This window comes from Neovison vison, chromosome 6, assembly GCF_020171115.1.
Source record: "Neovison vison isolate M4711 chromosome 6, ASM_NN_V1, whole genome shotgun sequence".
Lineage (NCBI taxonomy): Eukaryota > Metazoa > Chordata > Mammalia > Carnivora > Mustelidae > Neogale > Neogale vison.
This window is the reverse complement of record NC_058096.1, coordinates 207,591,129-207,605,940: the sequence shown is the minus strand read 5'-3', so window position 1 is coordinate 207,605,940 and position 14,812 is coordinate 207,591,129. Positions and strand designations below refer to the sequence as shown.

The following is a 14,812-nucleotide window of genomic DNA, read 5'->3' as shown; positions in this document are numbered from 1 at the left end:
AGGTTCCTACTGATCATATCTGTGTTTTTAAAAAGATAACATAGAAATTTAATAAAGGATAACATGAAGAGGGAAAGAATGTAACAGGAGGTTGTTACAACCATTCTAGCAAGAAATGATAGGAGCTTGAATTAAAAATGGCTAAGAGGAGACAATGTGACCTATTTAACATATAGGACAAAAGAAATCTCAGGTGCTCCAATAAATACCAGTTTTTTTAAATTTTATTTTATTTATTTATTTGACGAGAGAGAGAGAGAGCAAAAGTAGGCAGAGAGGCAGGCAGTGCTTGGAGAGGGAAAAGCAGGCTCTCCGCTGAGCAGGGAATTCCATGTGGGGCTCGATTCCAGGACCCTAGAAACATGATCTGAGCCAAAGGCAGACGCTTAACCGACTGTGCCACCCAGGCACCCTGAAATATCACCTTCTAAGGGAAGGCAGAATAAGAATGATCAGGAAGAGGCACGGGGAAATCAAATGATTCAGAAGAGGGTCTGGTCTCAGACTAACAGAAGGAAAGACAAGGAAATTTCAAGTACATGTTCACACATTTACTCTTATATAGAAAAACACACATACATATATACATGTAAATATATACATATGTATATGCATGGATCTATAAATACATGTGTGTATATTTATATACATGTATGTATATAAATATGGATATATTTACAGTCTGCTGACAGCTCCTACAAGCCATGCCCCAGTAGCAAAGACGACTTCATCTAAAGCCCAGATTTGGTTTCTAAATATCATTTTCCATTACAGGAACCTGAGCTTCTTGGACAAATGGCCAATGCCAGGGTAAGGGAAAATATAGGATAAGCCTGGAAAGGCATACTGTACCAGATTAAAAAAAACTAATGGCGACATATCGAAATCACACAGAAGAGAACTTAAAGGGTCTCACACTGGCCAAACGAGGACAATTTAAGCAAATACATAATGAAATTAATGGGTCACAATTCACTGTATAAAACAAGAAGCCATGAGGCTCTGCAGCATAACTTGGGTATTGGAGGAGCTGTGGCTGTCGCACTCTACAAGACAGGTTTCCCTGAAGCTGCCAGTTCTTGGAGAACTCATCAAAATGAGGTTGCTCCAACCAGATCTGCAGTTGGTAGATTTAAAGCAAATCTTGTTTTTGAGGAGACTCAGAAGAAGCTTTAAGAGGAAGAGGAGCAGTCTGGGAAGAAATTAGTGTTAATCTTGCCTTTAAGGTGAAGGATGGCCCTGGACATAAAGAAACCACCAGCTCCATACCTATTGTGGGGCTTGAACTCATGACCCTGAGATTGAGATTTGCATGCTCCACTGACTGAACCAGACTGGTGCCCTGAGATTTGTTTTTACATGGTTGTGACCAATTCTGTTCTTCCTAAATTCTGGGTGAACAGAGCCTAATGGTATACTATTGCTTTGATGAACTGCATACAACAGAGAATATTACAAAACTAATACGGTAATTATGGTTTGGATTAAAACTGAGTTTCAGAATAAAACTGGGAGAAGCAAAATCTAAAAGCTATGTAAACAAAAGCTCTCAATTTGCTTATAAAGTATATTTAAGGATCATTCTGCTGAAGATTCAATTTAAGTTTTCCTTGAGAAAACTAAGGAAGAAACACCAGTAGCTGGCTGGTAATTAGCATGGGGCACTTAATGTTTTTCATCTACTCTCCATTAACAGTTTTTTAAAAATTCAGTATTAAAATGTTTAAAAGCTGGGGCACCTGGGTGGCTCAGTGGGTTAAGCCTCTGCCTTCGGCTCAGGTCACGGCTCAGGTCACCATCTCAGGGTCCTAGAATCAAGCCCGGCATTGGGCTCTGCTCAGCAGGAAGCCTGCTTACTCCCCTCCCCCGCCATCCTTTGCCTACTTGTGATCTCTGTCAAATAAATAAATAAAATCTTAAAAAAACAACAACAAAAAAAAGATGTTTAAAAGAAAACCTTTAAATTTTGCATTACATGCCATCAAGTGGAATTTTCTTCCCAAATCAAAATAAATGTGATCAGAGTTTGGGGGGAAAGTATCTATAGCTGAACACAGGCCTATTTTTAAAATAAAAAAAAAATTTTTTTTAATGGGTTTCCTTCTTGAAAAATCAGTGTAGTTTTGTTGTTAAAAATTAATGAACAGAGGCGCCTGGGTGGCTCAGTGGTTTAAGCCTCTGCCTTCAGCTCAGGTCATGATCTCAGGGTCTTGGGATCGAGCCCCACATCGGGCTCTCTGCTTAGCAGGGAGCCTGCTTCCCCCTCTCTCTCTGCCTGCCTCTCTGCCTACTTGTGATCTCTATCAAATAAATAAATAAAAATCTTAAAAAAAAAATTAATGAACAGGGGTGCCTGAGTGGCTGAACTGGTTAAACATCCAACTCTCAATCTCAGCTGAGGTCTTGATCTCAGTGTTGCCAGTCTGAGCACCGCCCCCCTCACAAATTAACTGAACAAAAAAAGTTTGCTCTGAGATCCACTTTTTAAATTATAACCTCATATTTAACTAAATGTGTAAAGCTCTCAGTCCTTTGTTATAATTTTCGTTCTTCATTATCTTTAATTACCCATATTTATCTTTCTTCCTAGTTCTTCTAATGCTGATGTGATTCCTTATATCAGTAAGATACAGGGTAAAAAAATGCTTTTGGAATAATGTTTAATAGAAAATTAAAATAGCAACACACACACACACACACACACACACACACACACACAAAACAAATAACCAAGAATCCATGAGTCTAAACTTAATCAACAAGTAAGAACCACATGGGAGAACAGGAAAAGCTCTTGCTTACAAGAGGGTCAACCAAAACACACAGAAGTTAAAGTAAAGAGGGTTAGAAAATCACCACTTGGCAACCATCATAGTTTTAAGTGATTCAGGCAAATTCACCAGACGTTGAAACTAATGAATAAATTTGATAAAAAACAGAATATTTACATACTTCCAAAGGTGTTCCTTTATGATACTTTTTAATTATAAGGAGAAAAGAGTAACTTTACACTGGGAAAACCTGGCAGACACCACCTTAACGAAATGATCAAAGCTGACAATGCCAATAATGGGACAAATCAACATCATGTGGACACAATTTAATACTCCTCACAAAATGTATGACCTGAATCCAAAAGAAAACTTCAGATAAGCCCAAGCTGAAGAATATTCTAAAAAATTCAAAAATATTTTAAAAATTTGAAGTTTATAAAAGGCAAAGAAAGACTGAGGAACTATTCCAGATTAAAGGCTACTAAAGAGATACAACTCAGTGTAACACTTTAGCTCAGATTCTGGATCGGAACTTTTTTTTCTTTTTTTCTGCTATAGAACACATTAGGTATACAATTGGTAAAATCTGAATGAGATCTGCTGGTCAGATAATAGTATTAAGTCATTGTATTTTGCTGGTTTTGATAAATATATTGTAATCATAAAGAAAAATGTCCTTGTATTTTTACAAAATATACACTAAAATATCTAGGGACAATGGGCATCATATCTGTAACTTATTCCTTAAAGTCAAAAAAAAAATTAAGAGAAAATGATGAAACAAATTTGGTAAAATGTTGACACTGGGGAATCTGAGTAAAGGGATAAGAGGAATTTTTAGCTGACTTTTTTCTGCATTTGTCCCTAGAATGTATATACCATGCAGAATACACAGAATAGTATTCTTACAGTTTTCCTGTAAGTCTGAAATTACACAAGTAAAAGTTAACAATATTAAGAAGGAAAATCTATACATTTTTATTATGGTTACATGTAAGATTAGATTACACCAACTTATCTATACTCAGAAAGTCCCTTAAGTTTCCAACTAACCTGATCATGGTCCTGAGGGAAAAACAATACTCTTTAAAGGTCTCTTGGCCCAGTAGTTCTATCATATATATCCTCTCCCATTTCTCAGTCTTACATCCAAATCATTTAAAGTAACTTGCCCTAAACATGAAATACTTCATGAGATATAGAAACATGATTATTATGTCTTTAGGGAAACAGAAGTAAGACGTCACCTCAAAGGATAAACTGTCAAAATGACTTCACTCAAAATCAGAATGTTTTGGGGCGCCTGGGTGGCTCAGTCAATTAAGCACCTGCCTTTATCCTGGGATCAAGCCCCACATCAGGCTCCCTGCTAGCGGGGGGCCTGCTTCTCCCTCTCCCCCTGCTTGTGTGCTCTCACCCTCTCTGTCAAATAAATAAATAAACTTTTTTTTTTTTTTTTTTAAATCAGAATGTTTCAAGGCAGCCAGGCTCTGAACTTTACCATTTAGATCACTTATTGGCAAACTTTTTCTGTAAAGGACAAGACAGTAAATATCTCAGGTTTTGTTGGCCATTCAGTCTCTGAAGCAACTACTCAACTCTACCCTTGCAGTGCAAAAGCAGCCATAGACAATATGAAAATAAATGAGTACGGCTCCGTTCCCAAAAAATTTTTACAAAAAACAAGCAGTAAGGCAGATGTGGCCAACGCCTGATTTAGATGAAAGGATTTATCTGATAATAACAAAAGGGACTACCAATAAGTTTTAGACCAGGCTGGTCTTTTACCAAGTCTGATACTTACAAAAAAATTTCAATGAAGTAGTATCAAAAACCATGTTCTTTAGGGGCAATTCTTTAGGGGCAAATTTTAAAAAGGATAATACTGATCCTTAGGGATACAGAATAATCTCAATGAAGGATTTTGAAATTTATTACAGAAATCCAGGGAACATAATTTCATTTTGAAATGTTGCATAGCCGATTCCACATACAGTATTTGTTACAGACTGAGATCCCAGTAGTGACTCAAAACTTTTCAGCTGGGTAACTGTATTTTATTTAAACTTTCTACAAAGAGTTTAATGCTTAACTTTCCAGGCAAATAATACGTTTGTTGAATTAAAGATAATGTCTTGAGATAAATATGAATAAAATAGGAGTAAGGATATCATTAAGGGCGCCTGGGTGGCTCAGTCAGTAAACTGTCTGCCTTCAGCTCAGGTCATGATCCCAGGACAGGGATCAAGTCCTGCATCAGGCTCCCTGCTCAGCAGGGAATCTTCTTCTCCCTCAACCGCTCTCCACTCCTTGTGACTTCTCTCTCTCTCAAATATATAAAATCTTAAAAAAAAAAAAGCATCATTAAGAATAGTGCAACTTGGGGCACCTGGGTGGCTCAGTCTGTTGAGCATCTGCCTTCAGCTTAGGTCATGATCCCAGAGCCCTGGGATCAAGCCCAGTGTTGGGTTCTCTGCTCAGTGGGGAGCCTGCTTCTCTCTCTCCCTCTGCCTTCTACTCCCCCTGCTTGTGCTGTCAAATAAATCTGGAAAAAAAAAGAATAGTCCAACTTATCACATTTATAGAATGTTGCCCCTAAATCATCTAATCCAGGTGTATTATAAGTACCCAGATCTCTTTATAAGGAGAAATGCACATCCTGTAATCTCAGTATTTACAAGAGAGGCTCTGGAATCACTAGCCATCATAATCTACTGGGTATTTAACTGAAACAAAAACTGCCAAATTCATGGGAACCTTACCTCTTCTTCTCATGATCCAAATGAATGAAGACTTTTCCAGTCAAATTATAATTAATCACCACTTACAACCAGCTGTTTTGCCCTGTGAAGTCTAGGGTAGATTTTCAGCATGAGGGGTGATGTACAATAATTCCTTTTGCGAACAGAAATATATGCACATGTCCCTGCTGAAAATGTAGCCTGGTAAATCTGCATGTGAAAATGAATCCATGCTTATGTGTAGCAATGTGTTAGGTGATGTTTCTTGTTGAGGTCTACTTTAGGAGTCAAAATGTGTAAGCCCTGTGAAGCCAAGGCAGCAGTCCTGTGTATAGAGGTATAGAAAAAGTAGCTCACTTAATCCTTTCTCGCCAGGAGTCGGGATTTTCCCAGAACGACATCCATTGTCGGCAATGGACGCACCAAAATAACGCCGGCGCCAGTGAGTTAACCACCTCTGTCCTCTTTTCACCTATTATATTTTTCATGCATCATCCAACTTCCCAACCATCTTCCTGTTTCTTCACAGAATGCACGCTAGGTTCTTGTTTTTCTTCAGCACGAAGTTGAAAATGGAGTTGAGAAAAGGAGACACATGGTCAGCTGGTGATGTTAACAAGCTCCTTGCTGCCCTGAGAAGCTAGATGGAAATGGTTCAAGTTACAAGGGGGATCATCATCAGATCTGGGAGGACAAAGAGTAATTCATGAAGCTTCATTCCCTTCCCTCCCACCCTCTCTCATTTACTGATGATCCCTACGGTCTGCCTTCACAGCAAAATCAAGATTAAGGATCTGAAGCAACCTCTTTCAGTTCTTCACTCCATCCAGTGTGTAGGAAGGCCAAGTGGAACACATGTCCAACAATGTTACAGTGGCCCCAGAAGGTCAGGGAAGCTTGGAGTGGCTAACCACAATCTTAGATCAATGCTTTTTAGTATGATCTTGGAATTAACATCAGCAACTAACACAGTGCTTGGCAACAGGTGCTTAACAAAGGTTGGTTGAGTAAGACATTTTCTTTTCTGCCAATGTCTACTTGAACACATAGGTGGAAGTCAGACAGAAGTAGTTAACTCTTTCAATGCCGGGATAGTATGGGTATATAGTAATCACATCAAGTCCATGTGTTTATCTAAGACATGTTCATATTACAGGTTTCTGATTTCAATGTTCTGGTTAAATGCTAGCTAAAATATTTTATTTAAGGACAACCACAATCAGAGTTTTGAAATTAGAACCATGGTAAATGTTAATTAGAATGATAGATGAATTAAGAGCCCCAGCACCAAAGTGTAACAAAACATCACAGTTCAGTCAAGTAACAACCTCTTTCAGCATTCCAATTCTAGATGAGTAATGATTCCAGAGCAAAATAAAAGTGTGAAGAAGGAAAATCTTATTTAATGGCTTCTTTGATGCTAAGAATCAGATAAATCCAAAATATGAAGGTTAAGAAGGCTATATTTTAAAAGTATGAATAAAATTTTAAACCTCAAATCAAGAGGATCATCAAACTACGTAGTACTATGCAACTGCTTTGATCTTTCAGATAGGAGGAGGGAGGACGACAAGCAGGGGAAGGAATAATTTTGTTGGACTCAAAAATGTCTAGAGTGTGAGTTTAAATGACCAGTTATAGCTAACTGAGTTAAGGATATCCCAGAGAGTTATTCATACCACTACCATGACAATAAAAACTACCACATAGAGAAACAAAAGTACTTACTTCTTCTAGATTTTAAGACAGGTTTTTAAGAAATGATGATTATGTCTCATTTCTGAAAATTATGTCAACCAGAAACTTAGCAGGCAGAAGTGTACTACTGGGTCTGCCCCCCACCCTTGCTCTATAAAACCATGTCTGTAAGGTCTATGTCCACTCATGTTCCTGTTTCCATTCCCACCTTCCTTATGAAGCCAGTCATGCCAGAGGCTCTACTAGCAGTCTCTGAACACAAGAGGGACTTCTTCCAGACTCCTGAGCCCTCACAAAGCAGGCCTTAAAGGAAGGTTCACCCAAACAACCATCCCAGCATCTCTTTCAATTTAACTGAAATTCTGGTTCCTGTAGTTCACATGTCGTATCATAACCAGATTTACTATGAATCCTTCCTTTACTAAAGTTTATAAAAAGGAAGAATTTCATAAGATTGAGTTAATGATAAACTATAAGTGGTGAGAAAGAGTAGCATGAATAGGTCAATGAGAGCTGAAACCACACAATACTTAAAGGGTCTCAACACAGCAAATTACAAATGCCAAAAGTAAGCACAGTGCACAACCAACCCACTACTCATTCTGCTCAGTATAAGGCCAGTTTCGTATGGGTCAAATTGCAGGATCTGCTGGGTGAGCTTTGTAGTCATAACTGGGGACAGAGAGGATTCAGATGTCCATCTTGCTGCACATAAACCTACACTGCTGGTTTATCTGGCTGCTTCACTTCTGGCAGAAGAGAGGAACAGAAAAACAGAAGCTAGCAAGTAACCTGGTCCCATGGGGTCCTCAAGACCTGAACCCCAGATCCAGATCACTTACAATCAAAATGTAACACCTCTCTTCTAGGCTCATCCTGTTATCCACTTCTGTGTTTATCCAAGACCCAGCTGGGTTTTCTACAGAGCAAACCCTACACATCTTGCTACATTCTTTAACCAGAGATTATGTATGTATTAAGCGTTAAGGGTTCCAGACCCCTCTATTTTCCTCTAGATCACATCTTTTGCCCAAAGAAATAGGCATTTAAATGGCAGGCCTATCTCAAAAACAACAGGGGAACTGAATACCAACTACTTCCATATAAAGTTATTTTATTGGAACAGAAATTTAATGTTCAATCATTTTTGATGAGAAGTTGCTAAATTACCTTGGTTTTCCATTTAACTTTTAATTTTAATTTCTAATTAATGCAATACATTAATTTACAATCAACTTAAACATTCATTTTTTTTTTTTTTTAACCTAGGATCTTACAAAGAACTTTCAAACATAGAATCATACATTTGTTCCTCAAAGGATTTCTGGCTTTGTTTTTAATGTAAAGAGCACTTGAAAAACTGAATTCACTGCTGTGATATGCTTTTCTAAATGAAGAAAAGGGGACATCTGTATATTAGTTTGGCTGCTATATCTCTTGCCAAGGTTTAAAAGATGTTTGAGACATTTATAATCAGCTGTCAGTAAGAGAGATGGCATTCCATTTTTCAAATAGATGTATAGCTAAAGAAGTAGGTAATTCAACGGAAGATTCGTGGAACTCTAGATGTGAGTAATTCAGGTTAAAATGAACAAAAATGTTTTCTTACCTTTAGGTCTTTCCAACTATCCAGGAGCTTGGTGGCCAAATCACTTATATCTACTGTTTTATCTGGCTGTTCCTGGCTCCTCTCACTCTCCACATCAGATACACCCTCCTCTTCATCCTGGGACGGCGTTTCCTCCGCAATGGTTTCTTCCAGTTTCGGGCCATTGCCCTCTTTGGGCTCTATTTCAGTGTCAGCCTCTGGTTCAGATGTGGGTAGCTTACTGGCTTCCACAGTGATTTCACTCTCAACTTTAGATTCAGGTAGCTGTTGTGTGAGTAGCTGCTGTGACTGTAACTCTTCCTCTTCTTCTACAGGGACGTTTTCTAACTGGTCAAGTTCCTCTTTGCCGTCCTTGCCTTCCAACTCACTGGTAGCATCAGAGATAGCACTGTCCATGCTATTTTCACTTATAATTTTAAGTCTCCGAAACATGAGCTTCTTGGGGGTGTCTGTGTCAGCTTCTGTGCTCAGCTTGGCGGAAGGATCAGGTGTGTTGAGTGGTGTGTGAGCACGTGACGTGTTCTCACTTGAATATCCATCTCCTTCACTCAACTGAGGAATGGCAGTTTTGGTCTGAGACCAGCGTTGAATAATTGGAAGTACTTTGCTTTCCTCCAACATATTTTTAGTAGGAATGGGTAAGTGTTCCAAAGTCTTTATAATCTGATTAAACAAATTTAAAAAAAAGTCACATCACTCTACACAGTTGACTTTTCAAATCTCTGGCTGGGACTCAGATCATTTTTGAAAGACCTGTGGGTTTTCTTTACTGTCTTATCAAGACCTAAGTCTCTATAACTACGAAAGGGTTAAATGTTAATAGTATTAGTTTCCTCTGGAAAGGAAGGAAAATTTTTTAAAGACTGACCAGCAAGAATAAAATGTAGAGCAGGTAACTGCTCCCAATATCAAACAGGATCGATTAATATCTTCTACCAGTAGTTCTCAAACCTGCGTAGATCTTTCAAAATATATATACTAGTGGACCTTATCCTGGCTATGTTTTTCTAAAAAGTTTCCAAGTGACTATGATATAGGCTTGGGAACTATGCAACAACATACATTTAAATGATATTTCATCCACAAAAAATACAGCTATTACTTACCTCTTTTAGCCTCTGATAAACAGCTAACAAAGAAAGACTCTCTCTCCAGAGATAACCATCCCCTCCACTCTGAAATCCAAGAATTTATTCCAAAGTACTCCCCAATGTAGATCTACAGAAACCCCAAAGTAAGTTGTTCCTCTCTACTTTCTAGATGGAATACTGCTGAATTCATTTAATCATTAATCATAGAATCATTTAATAAAGTCAACTAGAACTGTACAAAAAGGAATGGGGAGGGGCGGGAAAAAGGGAGAAAGGAAGGAAGGGAGGAAGAAACTCCAAATCTTCCTCAACTTCTACTTATTGCCAAATCTCCTGGGAGGAAGAAGAGAGGCAAGACAACCACATACTTGTTCACACCTGTTTTGTTTTTAAAGTGCATTTTTAAATGACTTCGGTATTATATTAGAAACTATGATTAAAAAGAACTACATTTAAACTAGATTAAAAATATTATTTCATGGGAACGTATAAATATCACAACTCCACTAATGACATTGCCAAGGAACATTTATTTAGATCTTAAAAAACTTACTGATTCCTCAAAATGTTCTTACTCTTGCCATTCTAGAATTCGCCTCTTCACCAATTTTTTAGAGCCCCCAAATGTAAGTTTCACATGGTTTCCCATTTAAAGATTTTATTTATTTATTTGACAGAGAGATCACAAGTAGGCAGAGAGGCAGGCAGAGAGAGAGAGAGGAGGAAGCAGGCTTCCCGCTGAGCAGAGAGCCCGATGTGGGACTCGATCCCAAGACCCTGAGATCATGACCTGAGCCGAAGGCAGTGGTTTAACCCAATGGTTTCCCATTTAAAACTATGGCTTTAGCAACAAACTAGATCCTTCACTTAACTATGATGTGATATCTTGCTCTTGCACTTCCCAATTATGCAGTCTCAGCTACAGGGATACTTTAGGAAAAACCATGGGGCAAACTCACTACTAGCAAGGTCTACGTAAAAGGTTATAGTTACAGGAATGACACTGAGATGATATTTATTTAATTCCAATGGTAACTATAATGGTAAATTCATTATTACTCATATTATCACTCAACCTAAGCACTCTATATGGAGGTTTTAAGAAATAAGCAAGTTGATTGTGAACTGACCTCTTCCTGAAGCTTCTGGTTACTTTCCCGGCCATCACCTAGTTCTGCCATCCAAATCCACAACAAAGACAGTCCATGACGTTCCAGAAAAGACTTCAGGCAAGACTGTGAATGTGTGTTCTTCCATAGGGGAAGGGAAGCAGGATGCAGGGTATTGGGTTGGGGGTGGGTAATACCACACAGAACATTAAAAAGGGTCCACAGAGAGGAATAAAAAGTCTATTTATATTCACAAAACTCTACCTAGAAACTATTGTGATTAATGCGACTAAAAGTGTACAAATAACAAATGCTTTAAATAAATTATAACTTTTTTTGATACCTAAATTGTATCCAGTCAACTTGGACTTTATATAAATAGACTTTACAGAAAAACAAACATCAATATGTCATTTACAATGAAATTCAAATCTGAAAGACCAAGAACCAAATTATATTCATTTTTATTGAAAAACCTAAAACTATAATAGTGTGAATCATTTTCATTTCTCTCTTCCCTTCAGATGTTTTTTCAAAAGGCTTTTTCTCTTAGTTTTCTTTTAAATCATCCTTTTTTTAAAATTATTCAACTTCTTGTGGCATACTTAATAAACTGGAATAAACGAGATTATCATTAAAATTCCTTGCTTCAAGATCCTGTGGTAAAAATGGCCTTGACATACTAATAATCATAGGGGGGACTATATCAAATGTCATGAATTGTTACACAAAAAAAAATCCCACCATGCTCTTTGGCTAGAGAGAGAAAGCAAACAAGATCTACTTAAAAACTAAATGATGCTGAACTCGACATTTTTAAGAGTACAAACTTTCAAAATCATATAGAATTTTCAAACCATTTTAAAAATAAGAGTAACTCTTCTCAGAGTTATCCCTTCTCCTGTCATCATTCTAGACTGCACTTTAGATGCCCCGACTCAAATTTAGAAACAAAAAATAAATTTATATCAAAGAACTCACCTGTATAAGCTCAAGACAGGTAAGTTTCTGTTCCAAGGTTTCAATTCTAACCATCAGCCGGGATAAGCTGAGCACCTGGTTTTTATCAGAGAGACCCTCACCATTCTCCAGCAGAGCTTCTAGCTCTCCATCCACCTGCCATAGCAAAGAAAAAGTATCTGGTTATAAAAACAACAACAAATGTGCCACTAATCTAAGAATCAAACAACCTAAAAAGATGCTCAACCTTGCCAGTGATAAGGAAAAACAATTAGATCCACAGTGGGAAATCATGTCATATTTACTAGATTAATCTGGAGAAAAAATTAAGTCTGATAATATCAAATCTAGGCAAAGATGTAGATCAAAAGGAATTTTACATGCTGTTGATGAAAGTAAAAATTGGTATGATCAATTTGAAAAGCATTTCATTCACTCATCAAATATTTACCAAGTACTTACTATATGTCAAGTATAATCCTAGCTGCTAAAGTCACTGCAATGAACCAAAACGAACAAAAATCTACTCTTACAGGAGACAGAGCAAATTAATGGTGAAAAGTATGCCAGAAGAAATAAAGCACTGGCTTCAAAAATAAAAGATTTGTATCCCCTATGCATAGCACTACACACCTAAGAATAAATCCTAAAGATATTTCTAGACGCATGTTATACTAAGTTCACTGAATGACCACTGTAATAGCAAAGAACTATTAACAAATGTCTGTGGCCAGGTTATATAAATTAGCATTTTCATACAATGGATTATTATAGCACAGAGAAAGGAATCAAGTGCAGCCCAATGCAACACGATTCATCAATCTTATGAACATGTTATATGAAAAAAGTTCCAGAAGATTACATGCTGTATGACTCTGGTTATATAAACCTCAAAAAATTTTCATAGATGCATGCCTAAAAAATCAATTTTAAAAAGGCAATGGAGATACGACACAAAATTCAAAACAGTGATATCCTCTAGGGGCTAAGCAGGGAGCACAAAGGAGAGAAGTGCTCACAAGTGGTTCTTTTATAATTATGCTTTGTAACATATATATTTTCTCTGGAAGTTTCAAATATTACATTTAAACAATGCGAAACAACAACAAAAAACCCACCAATAGTTGTTTTCCAGCTGTCTTACCAAAGATATAAAGATACCTTACAGAACTTACTATAGGGGAGATAAAATTAATTCATATGAAAACAAATAATGAAGTATTAATTGTAAAATGTTAAAAAACTATGAAAGAAGGGAGTGGTTAGAAAGAGAGTCACCAGAAGCAGGGCTAGCAACAGATAAGATAAAGGAGGGAGTGAGTAAAATCTTGAGCATAGGGAAATGGAAAATTGTGATAGTGCCTAGCTTGGCCAGGCTGGAGCAAATAAGGTATGGTGAGGAAGTAAGAAATACCTCATCAAAAGGAAGGTTGGTGTTTGATCAGAAGAACCTGGAGGTGTTACGTAAAAGAATCTGTATTTGATGTGAATGAGCAAGAAAGCTCCATTACTGAACCCAAAAAAGGAGAATAATAAGATCAACATGGAATTTGAGAATAAGTAGTGTGGCAATAACAGAATAAAATCTACACAAGACAGCAACTAACACAGAAGAGATATAAAGACAGCAGTAAACCAATATGGCCTGAAATGATAAAATTCTAGAATGCGCTGATAATAAATTAGAAGAAAGCAAATCCAAAAGACAAGAATCTTTTTTTTTTTTCTTTAAAGACTTTATTTATTTATTTGACAGATGGAGATCACAAGTAGGGAGAGAGGCAGAGGAAGGGAAGCAGGCTCCCCGCTGAGCAGAGACCCAGATGCAGGGCTTGATCCCAGAACCCTGGGATCATGACCTGAGCGGAAGGCAGAGGCTTAACCCACTGAGCCACCCAGGCGCCTCTAAAAGACAAGAATCTTAAGGAAATTTTCCTTTTCCTTAAAGATATATATATATATATATATATATATATATATATATATATATATATGTATGTATGTATTTATTTGCTTGTTTGCTTGCTTGCCAGAGAGAGATTAAGAGCATGAGCAGGGAGGGTGGCAGGCAGAGGGAGAAGCAGACTCCCAACTGAGCAAGAAGCCCGACCAAAGACTTGATAACCTGAGTGGAAGGCAGAGGCTTAACTGACGGAGTCACCCGGCATCCCTTAAGGAAATTTTCTGTTACTTAACTTTTTTTATCATCTCAATGTAATTTTAGGCAAGGCACTAAACACTTCTATTTTACATTATACCACAAAACTCACATAACTCTAAGGAACAAAAATAAGAAAACATGAAATGCTACTTACAAGACTCTGAAGAAATGTAAACTCACTTTTTTCCTTCTAAAATGTACACTTAAGGCTCATTTCTTTTTCATTTCCAGTATCACTTATGTTTTGAAGAGATTAAGGACATATACAGAAAAACCAGTTTATGGTTAAACATTAATTCAGGACAATTTCCTTAATGATGGCTTTCCCCTGCATATCCTAAATGTAAAACCTCCTGTGTCTTAAATTTTAGAGGATTAGAATAGGAAAGACCAAGGGTTTAAAATTCTACTTTTCCCCCAAGCGCCAACAGCCAGAACCTCACTTTGGACAGAGTTTTGAGACACAAATACTACTAGGCTAAGAGATGGGGTTTTCTGGTGTACCTGGGTAGCTCTCAGTTAAGCCTCTGACTCTTGAATTTCAGCTTGGGTCATGATCTCAGGTCCTGGGATTGAGCCCCACATGGGGCTCTACAACCAAGGCAGTCTGTTTGTCCCTGCCCCCACCAAAATAAATAAATCTTTTTAAAAGAAGAGAGAGAGGTGGGG

At 37.5% G+C, this 14,812-nt stretch overlaps 1 protein-coding gene across 3 annotated transcripts in view; it reads right to left on the bottom strand.

The window, feature by feature from the left end:
* SETD2 (SET domain containing 2, histone lysine methyltransferase) overlaps positions 1–14,812 on the bottom strand; it is a 123,389-nt gene that overhangs the window by 54,374 nt on the left and 54,203 nt on the right. Inside the window, exons 10-13 of one of the 3 annotated variants that reach the window (XR_006385150.1) lie at positions 12,004–12,138; positions 11,044–11,163; positions 8,823–9,485; positions 5,873–6,155 (exon numbers count right to left, since the gene is read on the bottom strand). Coding sequence is in view for 1 of the 3 variants with exons in the window: in XM_044253706.1 (XP_044109641.1) it covers positions 8,823–9,485; positions 11,044–11,163; positions 12,004–12,138 (918 nt within the window). In the remaining 2 variants the exon portion in view is untranslated. The remainder of the gene's footprint in view (positions 1–5,872; positions 6,156–8,822; positions 9,486–11,043; positions 11,164–12,003; positions 12,139–14,812) is intronic. The other 2 variants (XR_006385151.1, XM_044253706.1) reach the window with 2 other exon arrangements.